We start from the raw sequence: 13,275 nt of genomic DNA, 5'->3' as shown, positions 1-13,275 counted from the left end.
TTGTTTTAACCTGACAATGGACTAAAATGCAACCTCAAAAACGCCCCAGAGTGCCATCAGTGTTCCCACTACCTCCCGGCTGGGGGTGTGGCCTATTCCCTCAGGCGGGCGATAAAAATATGTTATTCTCATGCGCTGTTTCATTTCAGCGCAGTGTGTCACTCTCACTGCTTTTGCTGACATTTATGGAGATGAACTGTACTCTCCCCAGCTCGGCTCACAGCGTTAGTGTTTATAGGACAGTTGAATTAATTATACTGCATTACACTAAGTGGAATAAAAGCTTCTCAATAAGTGTCAATTCGTCTAAAATAACTATAGACTGACTATCGATTTCAGATTTGCGTTTGGGAAAAGTGCTTTCCGTTCGCTTTTATCCCTTCGCAAGACAAACTGCAATGTAGTGTGAGAGGGAGAGAGCATAAGCAAAAGCATAAGACTAATCAGGGCAAAAACACAATCATATGACTGGATCTTCTGCAGCTCATGCCAAACTTGTTAATACAGTCAGTAAACAAGGGTGAGGAGCAGTGGCTCACAGCGGAAAATGGAGACAAGAGGCAAAAACAACAAACGAGACGGTTAGATACGACATAAATGGGACCAACTGGTTTCCTACCACTCTCAGCTGATGCACCTGCAGGTACAGACTGAGCAGAGAATGCATACTTACACTAGTAACTCGTCTGTAGATCTGGGCCGCGTTTTGGCATTCGGAGTAGGGGTACTCTGAGGTAGCCATCTCCAGCATACACATCCCAAAAGCATAGACGTCTACAGATTCATCATACTTTTCCTCATACATCTCTGGAGCCATAAACTCTGGTGTACCTGGTGATTAGAAAGTGGAGAAAAACATGTATGTTATGCTAGGACATGCTCCTAACTTGCACACCATGATGTACAAATACTGTAAAAATGATAAAACATAAAATCAGAGATTGAAATCTAATAAACTCCAGCTGGAAATAAAAGGGCTAAAATTTCAAACCTGCTTCCACTTAGTGCTGCCACAGACTCAGTTTGTGGAAGTGAAGCCTGAATACTTGAGGTTTGCCTAATTGCTACAAAGAAGCAGTGAGATTTACTGAGCTTCTCATTCTTGTCTCAAGTGCAGAGAAGAGTGTATATTTACGTACTTGGTGCGAGCAGAGCTTGAATACCTGTGGTCAGCTGTACAACAAAACTACTGAAAGGTACCCAGGTTATTATGAGGGAAAACTGCAGACTCAAAGTATGTGTCATAAACATTGTCCGAGTGCGGTGCGCTTTCGGTTTATGTGTTTGTAACGGTTACATTTCCAGACAACTTAATCCCAACTTACTAACAGTTTCTTTGGAAGCCGTATCACTTTTCACATGCCTGCGGTTCGCTTTAACAACCAGACATTTTTCAAGTAGTAAAATTTATCTACAGTGGGCGTGTACATAATGTGCCTATGCATGTAAAGTGGTTATTATCGCCGCAGCGAGCTCAAATAAAAGATCCCAGTTATTTCAGTTTCGCAGCCTTCGCAAACCACATTTTTGTGTCTTAGCATTTCTGAGAATTTGGGATGCTGCGTATGCACCGTCCTACCTATGACGCTCTTGGCAAAAGAGGCTCTCTTCAGCGTGGCCAACCCCAGGTCCCCTATCTTCACCGAGCCCGTGGGCCCTGTGATAAAGATGTTGTCGCATTTCAGGTCTCTGTGAATGATGGGTGGCGCTCTGGTGTGCAGGAAGTGAAGGCCTTTCAGGATCTGTCTGCACCATGAACGCAGAACTTTGATTTTCATCACCTTGAATCGCTTCAGGTAGCTGCAGGACAAAATACATCTCACATAAGAAACTGTGTTTTGCAAAGCAAGAGAAAGTGGTCACGATTATGCACACAGGAGGAGATTCAGCTCTTGTATCTTGTTCAAGTGGCCTTTGTCCCGGCACGCTAGCTGCCAGCATATGGCCTCTCAGAATATCACACTGTGTAAAACCACTAGCTACAGAAAATCACTTTTTTTAATGCAGCTGCTCTACTTTGCATAAAAAACTATGAAAGACACAGCTATGCAAGGACCGAATAAGGGAGTAAAAAAGCAGAAGCATGTAGTGCTGCACAGAAATGTCTGAAAGCAGTTGTAGAGTCAATGAGCAGCCAGCACTCATAATCTCTGTCTTTATTCAGCAGATTGTTATTTACGTGTTTTCTCCGAAGGCAACTGTACACAGCAATCAAAAGGTTTCGACTACTGTCCCGTACATGCAACAGGTGCCTGCACCGGCTTCTATGAATCGGGATTGTATCTTACGTTGCTTATAATTCAGCCAGATCTACTTCTGCATCAGTTCTTTTTTCTCTCTCTTCACTAAACTTGGAACACATCCCAGTGAACACCCTGCGGAAAGCAGGGAAACACCCTTTGACAGGTTGCCAGGCCATCATAGATCCAACTCAGATCCACACCTGTGGGTGACTGAGTCGATCCACCTGGTTTGTAAGTCTTTGGAATGTGCGAGGAAAATGAGAGGAAATTCCACAGGAATGTTACAACAAAACAGCAAAGTACTGTGAATCTAGACTGAACATTTCTCCTATTCTTAGCAAAGCACTGCACTTGATTGATTTTGTTTTTGATTAAATCAGAGGCAGTTCTTGTTATTTCCAAGAGCTCTAAGAACTCAATCAGAAAACATTTGTCTGTCTTGATTAGCTGACTGAAAATCAATTCAACTCTACAGAGAAATGTGCGTCATCCTCTTCTCGGTATTGTGCCAAATGTGACCAATGAGCACAATAGGTAGGGCGTACTCCTGAGATCAACCGCCCCGTGAGTCTTCTTCATGGTGTGCTAATTTCACAGCCTTAAAGCAGGCAGAGGAGCTAAGTAATCGTGGCTTTGATCTAATTAGTGTATTTAATTCAATATCCAAGCTTAGCTCAGAAATGTCTCCATGGATCTGGTGAATAGCAGGCAGCTGACTGAACTATAGACTGACTCTGCAAACAATGTTTCTGTCTCAGCCAGCAATGCCCTCTTCCAGCTCCGCTTCCAGACAGCTGACCCGATGCAGAGCGACATCAATAAGTCTGACTCCAGCATTACCGTCAGCTCCACGGTGTCACTAGCTGCTCTAATAATTCAGCACCTGCAACTCTGTCCTAACTGACAAGTAATTCTCACATAACACCGTGTGAGCATTACAGCATAATAGAGCGGTGTGCTTAAGCCACATCCAGACTGCTGTACAGCCACAGAGGCTCAACAACTTTTAGCTGTGACCCAGTATCTTTGACGGAGCAGAAAGCATCCATTAACGAGCAGTGGAAAGTACACTCACTGAGTGCTGGGCTTAACTGAGCATTTCCATTTGGTGCCACTTTATACCTCTACTCAACTTCTTCCCAGAGAAAAACACTGGATATTTGCATCCTATACTTCTTTCTAAAATCCTGCATGCATTCCTGAGGCTGCCTGGGGCCTTTCTTTGTGGAGTTTGCATGTTCTCCCTGCGCTTGTGTGGATTCCCTTCAGGTTCTCCAGCTTCCTCCCACAGTCCAAAGACATGCTGGTTACATATGTGCTTATAAATTGGCTGTAGGTGTGAATATGAGTGTGAATCTTTGTCTGTCTCTCCTATGTTAGCCCTTTGATAGACTGACTAAATCTTCCCAAGGTGCATCCTGTCTCGCGACAGCTGGGATAGACTCCACCCCCCTGTGAACCGGATAGATGGGTGAACAGATAGATGGCTAATTATTAAAAAACAACTTTAATTCAGCTATTCTGCTATATGGTAAAGTCTTTACCCTGATTTTTAACAATCAAAGTCTTCTATATGCTTCTTATTTTAATCCTCTAACCGCTTTTCTATGGTTTGTCATTAAAAGCCTTAAAAATCTGGGTAAATTCAATTTGTTTTTCACAGGGAAAAACAAAGTGGCTTTCAGTGTGCAGAGCATAAATAATCATTTTAGGGACTATTAAAGTGAACAAACCTTAAAATGTGCATGTGAATAACTTAAGTTCTCATCTCTCCTGCTACCTCTGATGTCTCTCTTAAGAAGCCACACGCCTTATCCTCTTCTTCCCCCTTACCTAAGTCCCCTCCTCACCCGTCCCCTCTGCTTTCTTTCTTCTGTCGTTCTGAACTCAGAACAGCGTTGAAAGACAGGGAAAATGCTGTGGCATGCAGCGCTAGAGTGACGCTGCAACAAAGCATCGAGCGAGCTTGCACGCTCACTCAGCCACGCTATGTTTCCAAGCACGCAAATTAGCACTTGTAGATACACGAACGTGCGGCTCTCATGAGCAGTAAATACAGTTTTTATTATTTGTGAACAGACAAGTATTCTTCCGAAAATAAACCTTTACAAAACAGAAAGATGACAGCAGTATAAACATTTCTTACACACACAGATGCACACAGATAAGGGCACTCCGTGGTGGCAAGTATTTCCATCCTATCTTCCTCCCCTATCGCCCCCACCCTCCCATCATCTCCCTTTCTTTTTCCATCTCTTCAGCGTGCAGCGGTCCCTCTCCTTTCTGAGTATTTTTCTGGATGACGGCCAAACCCCTCGGATGCCTTGATCCTCTTCATAAGGGCACATCCATCCGCTCCATATAGTCTTAAACAAAGAAACCTTGTTGTGTCGATCAACAAAAAGTTAAACAGCAACAATTTTGATATAAAATTATTCTTTTGCAAGTATTTTTTTCCCTCACTGGTTCCAGTTTTTCAAATGGGAGTGTCTTCTGGTAAACACGATGTTGCATCTTTGTTTCAATACGTGCATAAAAACACATTAATGGAAAATAAAAGTAACCAGAATTGCAATCCTGATATCATGTATGCATCATGTATCTATAAGAGTTCAGTGCACTGCTTGTTACTTGTTACTACTTTGGAGTATATTATAGTTGTTTGGCACACACACTTCTGGCTCCAAGCAGTTTTTTGGATTTTCTGACTGAGGTCTTTTCTGAATATTTAATTTAATCATGTATAATTCAAAAAGAAGAAAAAGGATACAGCTCTTCTTCTCTCTTTTTTTTCCTTTCTCACTCAGTAGGTAGTGGGGAGTTCCAAAAAAAGTTGGAAAATAGAAAACTATATTTGCTAAATGTGTGTTTATTCTATGGTGTATGCAGAGGACTGAGCGTGTCTGCTCAGCTTCCCTGTGAAATTTTTGTAGTCCTCCAGTGGGGGGCGCTACGGTCCTTGTTAGTGCTGTTAGTGCTTTGCTCACAGGTTTGTCACTCTACCGAGCGGCTTTCAAACTGTACGTCCAAGTATCCGTTTGTCTATTCATCAGAATATTTGCGCATAACTCTCTCACACTGTAGTCTTCTGTCTCCCTCTCTGTCACTTTAACCTAAACTAAGTGGACGATGACCAGTGTCACTCCTGAATGATGTCGGGAATGAGAGGAATGTGCAGCAGAAGCAGCAGCTGGCAGGTGGGCCAGTGTCGCATGATGTACTGTATGACGCAGGCTGCGTCACCCCACGTTTAGCCTTCTGTTGTGTCAGGAGCTCAACAATCGCATTGACAAACACAGATGCACATCTATTCTAATCGGCAAAGAGGCTGGCATTCAGTCGCGGCATGTGGGGTGACAGTCTGAGAGGCAGACACTGACAACTGCCCGTTGAGCTGGCAGGCCATCGACGTACAGTTTGTCACATATGTACGCTGAAAATTACTCCAAACACGTTGATGAACATAACAGTGTTGACACACCCTCAAACTTTTCAAATGCCAATCAGACTCACAGAGGCCCCCAGGCTGAGAGTGCAACCTCACAGGATCCCCACATGTGTTGTGTCCTTTGCCCTGATAAGATCGAGCCATTTTCGGTGACACAAATGGGACCGCAGCAGTTTTATTCAACTGTTTGGTGTCCAAAAAGATAAATAAATAAAAACTCAAAAACTGCATCAGAGTTTTGATGATTCTGCGTCATTTCACCCTTTGTGGTGATGTAAGTGACATAAATACCGTACTTAACACAGGCAGGCTGGCTGACTCACAGCTGCAATCAGCACTGAAACATCAGGATGTGAGGTGCTTGTAACAGTACTGTGAAAAGCCATTTGAACATATGAAAAGAGAGAAAGACTGCAGATCAGTTTAATAGCAAAGAGGATGACACGTGTGTGTGTTTTACATTTCAATGAAAGACTGGAGGTGAGTCATCATCTGTGCTGACAGTGCTCTTCAAGAGAAAAATGTCAGAGTGGACTCTACTGTAAGTGTGGGTGTTAACATCACGCAGTTCACACCTTTCAGTCACAGCTATAGTTTTCAGTTTATTCACATGGGCCTGGTGTCCTAATATTTGGCTTCTCAGAAGATTCCTGCACAGCTTCTTAATCTTAAAAGTCAGCAAATTAACATGTTGGAAAACAAATTCTATCCCTCATATACTCACGTTTTTAGCGTGCCAGATGTCATGAGCTCAGTGACGAGAACAATGCATTTCTTTCCTTTGCAGGGACCCTCCCAGGAGTCATAGAAGCGGACAATGTTAGGATGCTGGAGACCCTTCAGCATGCCGGCCTCCTCTTTGAACCGCTGACGCTCGGACTTGGACAGTTTACGATCCTGCAAACGGGACAGAAAGGGAAACTTGGTCACGTGTACACAAAAACCGAGAGAAACGTTACAACGTGAATCAGAAGGGAGGGAATGTTTTTCCTAAATTAACCATGCTGTAGTACAACATTATTACAGCATGTGCAATTACAATCAAATCAAGTCAGGAAGATGCTCGAGGGCTGGAGAGGAGAGCTAATCAGAAGAGAACAAAGAGATTACGCAGAAACGAAAATGGGAGGGGAGGAGAATGACAATTCCTATGAAACATGACTCCATATAAGCTCAGAGAAACTGATAACAATAATCTTTTACACTGATGAACAGCAGCTGAACATACTGTACTGAAATACAAGTGCAGATGAAACGGGGGGAAACCTGATACTATCCGAAAACCTTTCTGCATTACACTAGTAAAGGACAGGGATAAAAGAGAAGTGTCCTTTCATCTTAACTCAAAGACTCCACAAAAATCCATTAGACAGAGTGACGAACAGCTCCACACTCGATCTTCTTTTGACCTGAGCTGTGCGATATTTATTGGTGAAGCACTCTGTTTCAAACCAAAGGCTAATATTCACACCTGTGTTGCATTTATGTGTTCATGAAATTTTGCCAGCAATCCTACATTTACAAAATTAGTCAGTGTTCAACCAATTGATAAGCTACTCTAGTGACTATTTTATTGGGAAATATAAAACCGTTAGGTTTAGAGGATGATTTAAAGAGAAGTTCATTGTCTGAAAACCCAGAACCAGAAAATCATAAGACGCTAACCCCCCAGATCGCTATCTAAGTGAAAATGGACTCAACTGTTGCAGTAAATGGCTTCTTGATAATGAACACACATCAAATCCTCGGCTTCCACCACCTACGTCATCATGTTATTCTCAATGGGAATTGCAGTCTACAGCGCTTGCACCAAGCTTCAGCTGTCTTTACCTGAAGTGGTAGCAGCCTCACCGTAGGAGGTTGACCAAAACAAGCTGAGGAAAAAAAAGCCACAGTCTGCATTCCACCCTCCTGTGGAATACTGGCTTCTCAGAAACATCTTCCACACAGTTTAACAGGAATTTCAGCTCAACCACTGATACCTCAATAAAAACGAAAAAGTCAATGTTAGCAGGGGACCTGCTGTAAAAATCTTTAAGCATGCCCGCGTTTGTGCGTTCGTACACTGACAAATATGTCAGGAAAATCCTAAGTAGTTTACTAATAAACAAGTGAACGATCACTCTGTGCTGTCTTTTTGTTGTTATTGTCTTCTTTGGGCTCTTCCTGTCATCCTGGAGGTCACTTCCTGTTAAAAGGGAGTTCTTCCACCCCACTGTCACCAAATCATTGCTCATAGAGGATCGTCTGACTGCTAGGGTTTTCACCTCACCACAGAAAGTGCCAAATGCATATTCACAAAATAAAACTAAACTAAATTGTTGCAATTTAAAGGAGTATATTATTTAGTAAATTGTGCTAGGCTTGTTTATCAATTTTAGTGGGAATGTCTAATGTTAAGCTTAATATCTGTGTGATTATTTGCTTTTGTCTGCATGTGTTTTGAACCGCTCTTCACCAGCTCTGTGTCTAACCATATTTGACACATTCAGCACATCGCTCCCCAAAAATAAACAAAATCACGGCTGCCTGACGACGATAAAATAAGGTGACGACACCTCAGTGCTCACAGGATTTAGGCCCAAAAAAGTCTAAATTTCTCTAAATTATTAAGTCTGGCAGTTACAAGCAAGTTGAGCCAGATTTGGGAAAAGGATTAAAACAAATATGAAAAAGGTGCTCCAATTAACGTGGGACAAACAGAAATTTGTGCTTTGACAGGAAGTCGTGACACATCCAGGACGTTTCATAACGTCGGTGACCCTTTTAGAGGATGAAATTATGGGAAAGTGAACTGACAGATTGGTTTACAGATGAGCACAGAAAGAGCAGCAGGATTGACACACAGGGCTGCAACTCCATCGAGGTGCAGACACCACAGTATACAGTCTAAAAATATAAGAAACGGCAGTGGTTTAGAGGCTATAGACGTCAGAGCTTAGACACCTACTCCCATAATGTTACTGGGATTATCGCCAAGGCAACCTCTTTTTAAAAAGAGGTCCAATGAGGGCACATCATTCAACTCTTTTATTTTTTCAGTCCAAAACATCAACGCTGTCTTTCATAAAACGCTGTTAATCTGCTCTTCTTTTTTTTAAGCTTTGTATTGTTTTATTTTAGTACTCTATTTGAATATGAATCCGACCCAACACAAAACATCCAGTGCATTAGCAAAATCATCTGAGACAGACGAGACACTGTACACAGTCTGATTTGATAACAGCCCCACAAACCACCCCAAAAAACCTTGGACACAGTGGCGCGCTGGAAAGATTCCTGAAAATTTAAGTGAACAGATGGAAACTTTTAAATCCAATGAGTACAAAAAGAAGTGCTGTATGGTATTTTAGAAAAACTAATTTAGATTTTATGATGGTAAATCACCATAAAAATAACTTTTATGCAATATTTGATCATTTCAAGCACTTGTGTGTAAATGTGAGGGGGAATTTTCTTCGTTCCTTTTGTGTGTGCGCAGTGTTTCCAAAAGAATAAATCTCCACTTGCGGTACCTTCAGGTTCTTAAATGAATTTCTAAATACTACTACTACTAAGACCCCAGCTTTGGTAGTAATTTATTTTATAATAATTGTAGTTCTGAAGTCAGTTAAATTGTGTGTATAGGGGATTATTTTTCATAAAGAAAAAAAAACTATAAGCGTTTAGACCACCAGCTTTGACAAACAAACAGCCGCTCAAACAGTTCGACGCTGCTCGGTCACAATGAGCAAGCGTTCGGAAATGTTATAAAGCTATTAGAAAATCTTGTGAGCTCCTTCAGAGATTAGGACAATCTCTGAGGTGATGATCTCATACTGTCATATTGTATAACCCAGGGCCTCATCTATATCATATGACTTCGAGAGTGAGAGAGAGAGAGGAGAGGGGGATGTCGGAAAGGTTTAGTGTGTTTCTGAAGTGCATTAATGTGTGTCAGGGAGGGTGTGAGTGTTCTATGACCTGTAACATCTTATCCCTTTATCCTGCAGCAACCATTCGCCCAGCGATAGCCCATTAGCAATCGACACACAAAACATCCATGTGAGTGCTGACTGTACCCCCTCGCTCTTCTATTATCTCTTTCCTATTATGATCACATGACTCCACGCTCACCATGGCTGTAGGTCACCTGACTGCCTGGAAGCCAGCATTCCATTTCCCAGCAGCACTTAGAAAAGACCCTGACCACTCATATCTCTGCTAAGACACCTCCCTCTGGGCATTAGAAGATTCACTCACTCGTTGACTTAATCACTCATTCATGCACTCACTGTGTGTGTACTCGCATTTCTCACGAGTAAATGTGCAAAAACAGTCAAATTATAAGCAAGTGTGTTACATGTAACATGTGCTGCATAAGGTGAAGATTTGGTTCAAGGTCAGGTTTAGGGCGCTGTGGTTATTGTTACAGTTAGTCTGCAGGAAATGCATCCAAGTCAACATGATGTTCTCTCAAGTAATGAAAACACAAGTGCATGTGTGCGCATTTGTGTCCACAGACATGGGCCTGAGAAAGCAGACAGCAAGTCTAATGGGGCTGCTAATCCATTATTAATGTTTCCTTCTTCGTTCTAGTGTATAAATGGACACACACATCTCTGATGCACATAGTAGTAGTGGCTCCAGCACTCTACTCAGAGACAGTGGATTTATATCTAAAAGAAGAGCACGTTTAAAATAAAACAAAGCTGGTGGTAGGATGCGGGTATTTAAGGAATAAATCTGATCCGGGACACATTAGTCATGTTGTTGGGGATGGATGTTTTCTCTCTCCCTCTCTCTCTTTATCCCTTCTTTTCTCGCCATGCTTCAAAACATCATGAGACTCGAGTTTGTCAGACTCAAAAATATCCTCACTTTTCATTCAAACCCACATCTCTCTCTCTCTCATTCTCATACACGCGCATTTAAGCGAGACACGCCTCCACGCTGGAATCAGCAGCCTCTTATCTGACACTCACACACACACACACGTACAGGTCTTTTTAACATAAGGACTTCTCACCCTCTAATCCCTGCATTGTAATCTTACTGTGTTCCCTTAGCCTATCTGACAACTTGAAAGAAGCCACGTATACACATCCCTGCATAAGGTGACAGCACTAAGTATGCCTGCCCTATTTGCACAGTACATGCACTCACATACAGCCAAGGCAGTCCAGACAGGCTGGCAGAAACACAACCTGCAGTGTTACAGTATTAAGCAGTTTCCTGCAGAGATGCTGCAAGCTGATACCCTCTGATCGGCTAATTTAGTCTGGACATCCCTCTGTGCTTTAACACTATGATCATGTGATATGCTCCTCTCTGGTCTGTTGCACCCCGACAGGAGATCAACACCCGCAGCACCAGATGGACTGAACAAGAAAACAACGCGAAAGCCAGGAAAGCACGACGTGACTTGGTAAATTTGTGGTATCTTCTTCAAACTTACAGGATATTGTTTAAGTGGCTAATCCCCATGGGGACAACAGATGCCTAAATATAGCGTAAATGATTACACGATTACGTGATGAGAACTGTTTCTCAGGCTTTACATTATATAACAGCAATTTTATTAAGTTTTTCTTTTTAATGAAAAGGACACAAACATAAGGAAAAGAAGGGAAAGACACTGTTCTGACAGTTTAATTGGTTGGGAAAATGCTAAACTGTTTCACCAGCCAAGACCTGTTACATATCTGATCGTACAAAGTATTACAGGGAATTGAGATCAGGGTATTTCCCAGTGATTTAAAGAAAAATCTGTTCCTGATTCAGAGGAAAAATACCTGCAGGACACCAAGATTTTTAGTGTGTGTGCGTTTATGGTGTGCGCTTGTGAGTGGCCAGCAATGCTTTCAAAAACTAAAACAGACAGGGCACAAGACTGTCTAATCAACCTCTCTGTAATCACAGGAAACCCTCATTTCTATAGAAAACTACAGGAAATTGTAGAATTCATCAGCAAAATGATCAAGATGCAACTGTAAAATGAAAAAGTACATTATTATACATGGTTAGGATTTTATCAATGGTATTCTGATGTTCACTGAGTGAATATCAAATATTACAGCAGTTTAATGTTGCAAAATAAGACCAAAAAAATGAAAACACTAAAAGAAAAAGGGGATTTTGCACGGTGTGCCAAATGAACCCTGAGAGTTATGTTCCAAATATTAAGATGACGAGCAAATTGGCAGATTCCTGTAGGCTCTGGGTCCAAGATACGGAGAAATAGAGTGCTTAGATCCAGTTTATGCTGCTAAAAACATTAACAGATGTTTTGTTTTAAAACCAGATGATGCATCCATGTCAAAAGTTTTTAATACGAGGAATGTAAGTGGTGAGTACTAAGCAATTTCGATATCGGAACTTCAAGCCTGGACATTTCTTGGCATTACCTGATTACAGATGCACGTGAGAATGCAAATGATTGGATTATACATTAAACAGTCTTTAACCTGCCAGCCTCCTCATAAAAATCAGTGTGATGTTGGAATGCATTGATGTGCGAACAGCTAATACGCCCCTGGCGCTGTGTGTCCTGCATCCTGCATAAACTACCCAGGTTCACCTAAATCACATTCCCAGAGGTGCGATCGCAACTTAAGTGCACTGTTTCCTGTTGTGTGCTACATGCGACTATCCAGCCTCATCCCAGGTTAATGTCGACAGAAAAGCTTTCACTAAAACAAATTCTATCACGACACAGTATCGTGTTTTTGCTATAATCGTGCAATCCCTTCAAGCAGCCTAACCGTGCAATAAACTTTTGATCCAAATCTGCCAGACTGAGTTGCTGACCCCATTCGAATTTCTTCTAATAAACCTTAGAGTCCTGACCCGAATTTTGAAGAAAGTTGCAACTCGAGAAAGGAAAACAAGGACATGTAAATCCTAATTACCCCTTAGCTGAGTGAATGAGCTGGTTCGTGTCTAGATACTTTAAAGACCTCATCGTGTGTGCGTGAAAAAGAGCCGGTACGTTCCATTAAGACCCCCCACAGTCTGGAAACATTCTCCTGCAAAGAATACCCCCAGCACCCCCATTATACCCTCACGCGCCTACACATCTAATAAACAAGAGCGCACAAAGGCCCACACATGTCTCACTTAGGCACACAAACCAAACCTCGCCAAGACCTTTACCACAGCTTGTTATGGTTAGCCAGCATAAGAGAGCGCGAGGGAGCGGAACAGAGAACGAGCATCTGTTGTGAATAAGAATGGATGAAACGAGACGAAACAGAAGGCAGAGAAAGTCGGGACTGACTGATCATTTCAAAAAGGCATCCACACCTAAACAGCGCCTGTCTTTGCGTTATGCTGTGGTCTCTCACTCGGCTTTTGCTTGGCTCACTCGGAGACCCCCTTTCCTTCCTCATATTACGGTGGTTTTTGGTTTCCCCTCAATCACCACTCTACGCATTGCAGTAACCAGGGCCATGTGTGCACGTGTGTGTATTGTAATGCTATCTAGGTGCAGCAGAAGCAGTGGGTTCAGCAGAAAATGAGGTGAGATACACGATGTTCGCTGAACATATTCTGCTGGGCGAAATGTTATTTATGGGATTTATGATGGTTCGGTTTACCTTCTCC

At 42.3% G+C, this 13,275-nt stretch overlaps 1 protein-coding gene across 12 annotated transcripts in view; it reads right to left on the bottom strand.

Moving 5' to 3' along the window:
• The window catches only part of wnk1b (WNK lysine deficient protein kinase 1b), a 95,590-nt gene that overhangs the window by 44,229 nt on the left and 38,086 nt on the right, over window positions 1-13,275 (bottom strand). For all 12 annotated transcript variants that reach the window (XM_084910682.1, XM_084910680.1, XM_084910670.1 and 9 more), the window contains exons 3-5: window positions 6,416-6,588; window positions 1,580-1,800; window positions 674-831 (exon numbers count right to left, since the gene is read on the bottom strand). In XM_084910682.1, the coding sequence (XP_084766808.1) occupies window positions 674-831; window positions 1,580-1,800; window positions 6,416-6,588 (552 nt within the window). The remainder of the gene's footprint in view (window positions 1-673; window positions 832-1,579; window positions 1,801-6,415; window positions 6,589-13,275) is intronic.

This window comes from Perissodus microlepis, chromosome 17 (genome assembly GCF_051167445.1).
Source record: "Perissodus microlepis isolate ML-2025 ecotype Zambia chromosome 17, ASM5116744v1, whole genome shotgun sequence".
NCBI classification, from domain to species: Eukaryota; Metazoa; Chordata; class Actinopteri; order Cichliformes; family Cichlidae; genus Perissodus; species Perissodus microlepis.
This window is presented reverse-complemented; position numbering and strand designations above follow the sequence as displayed.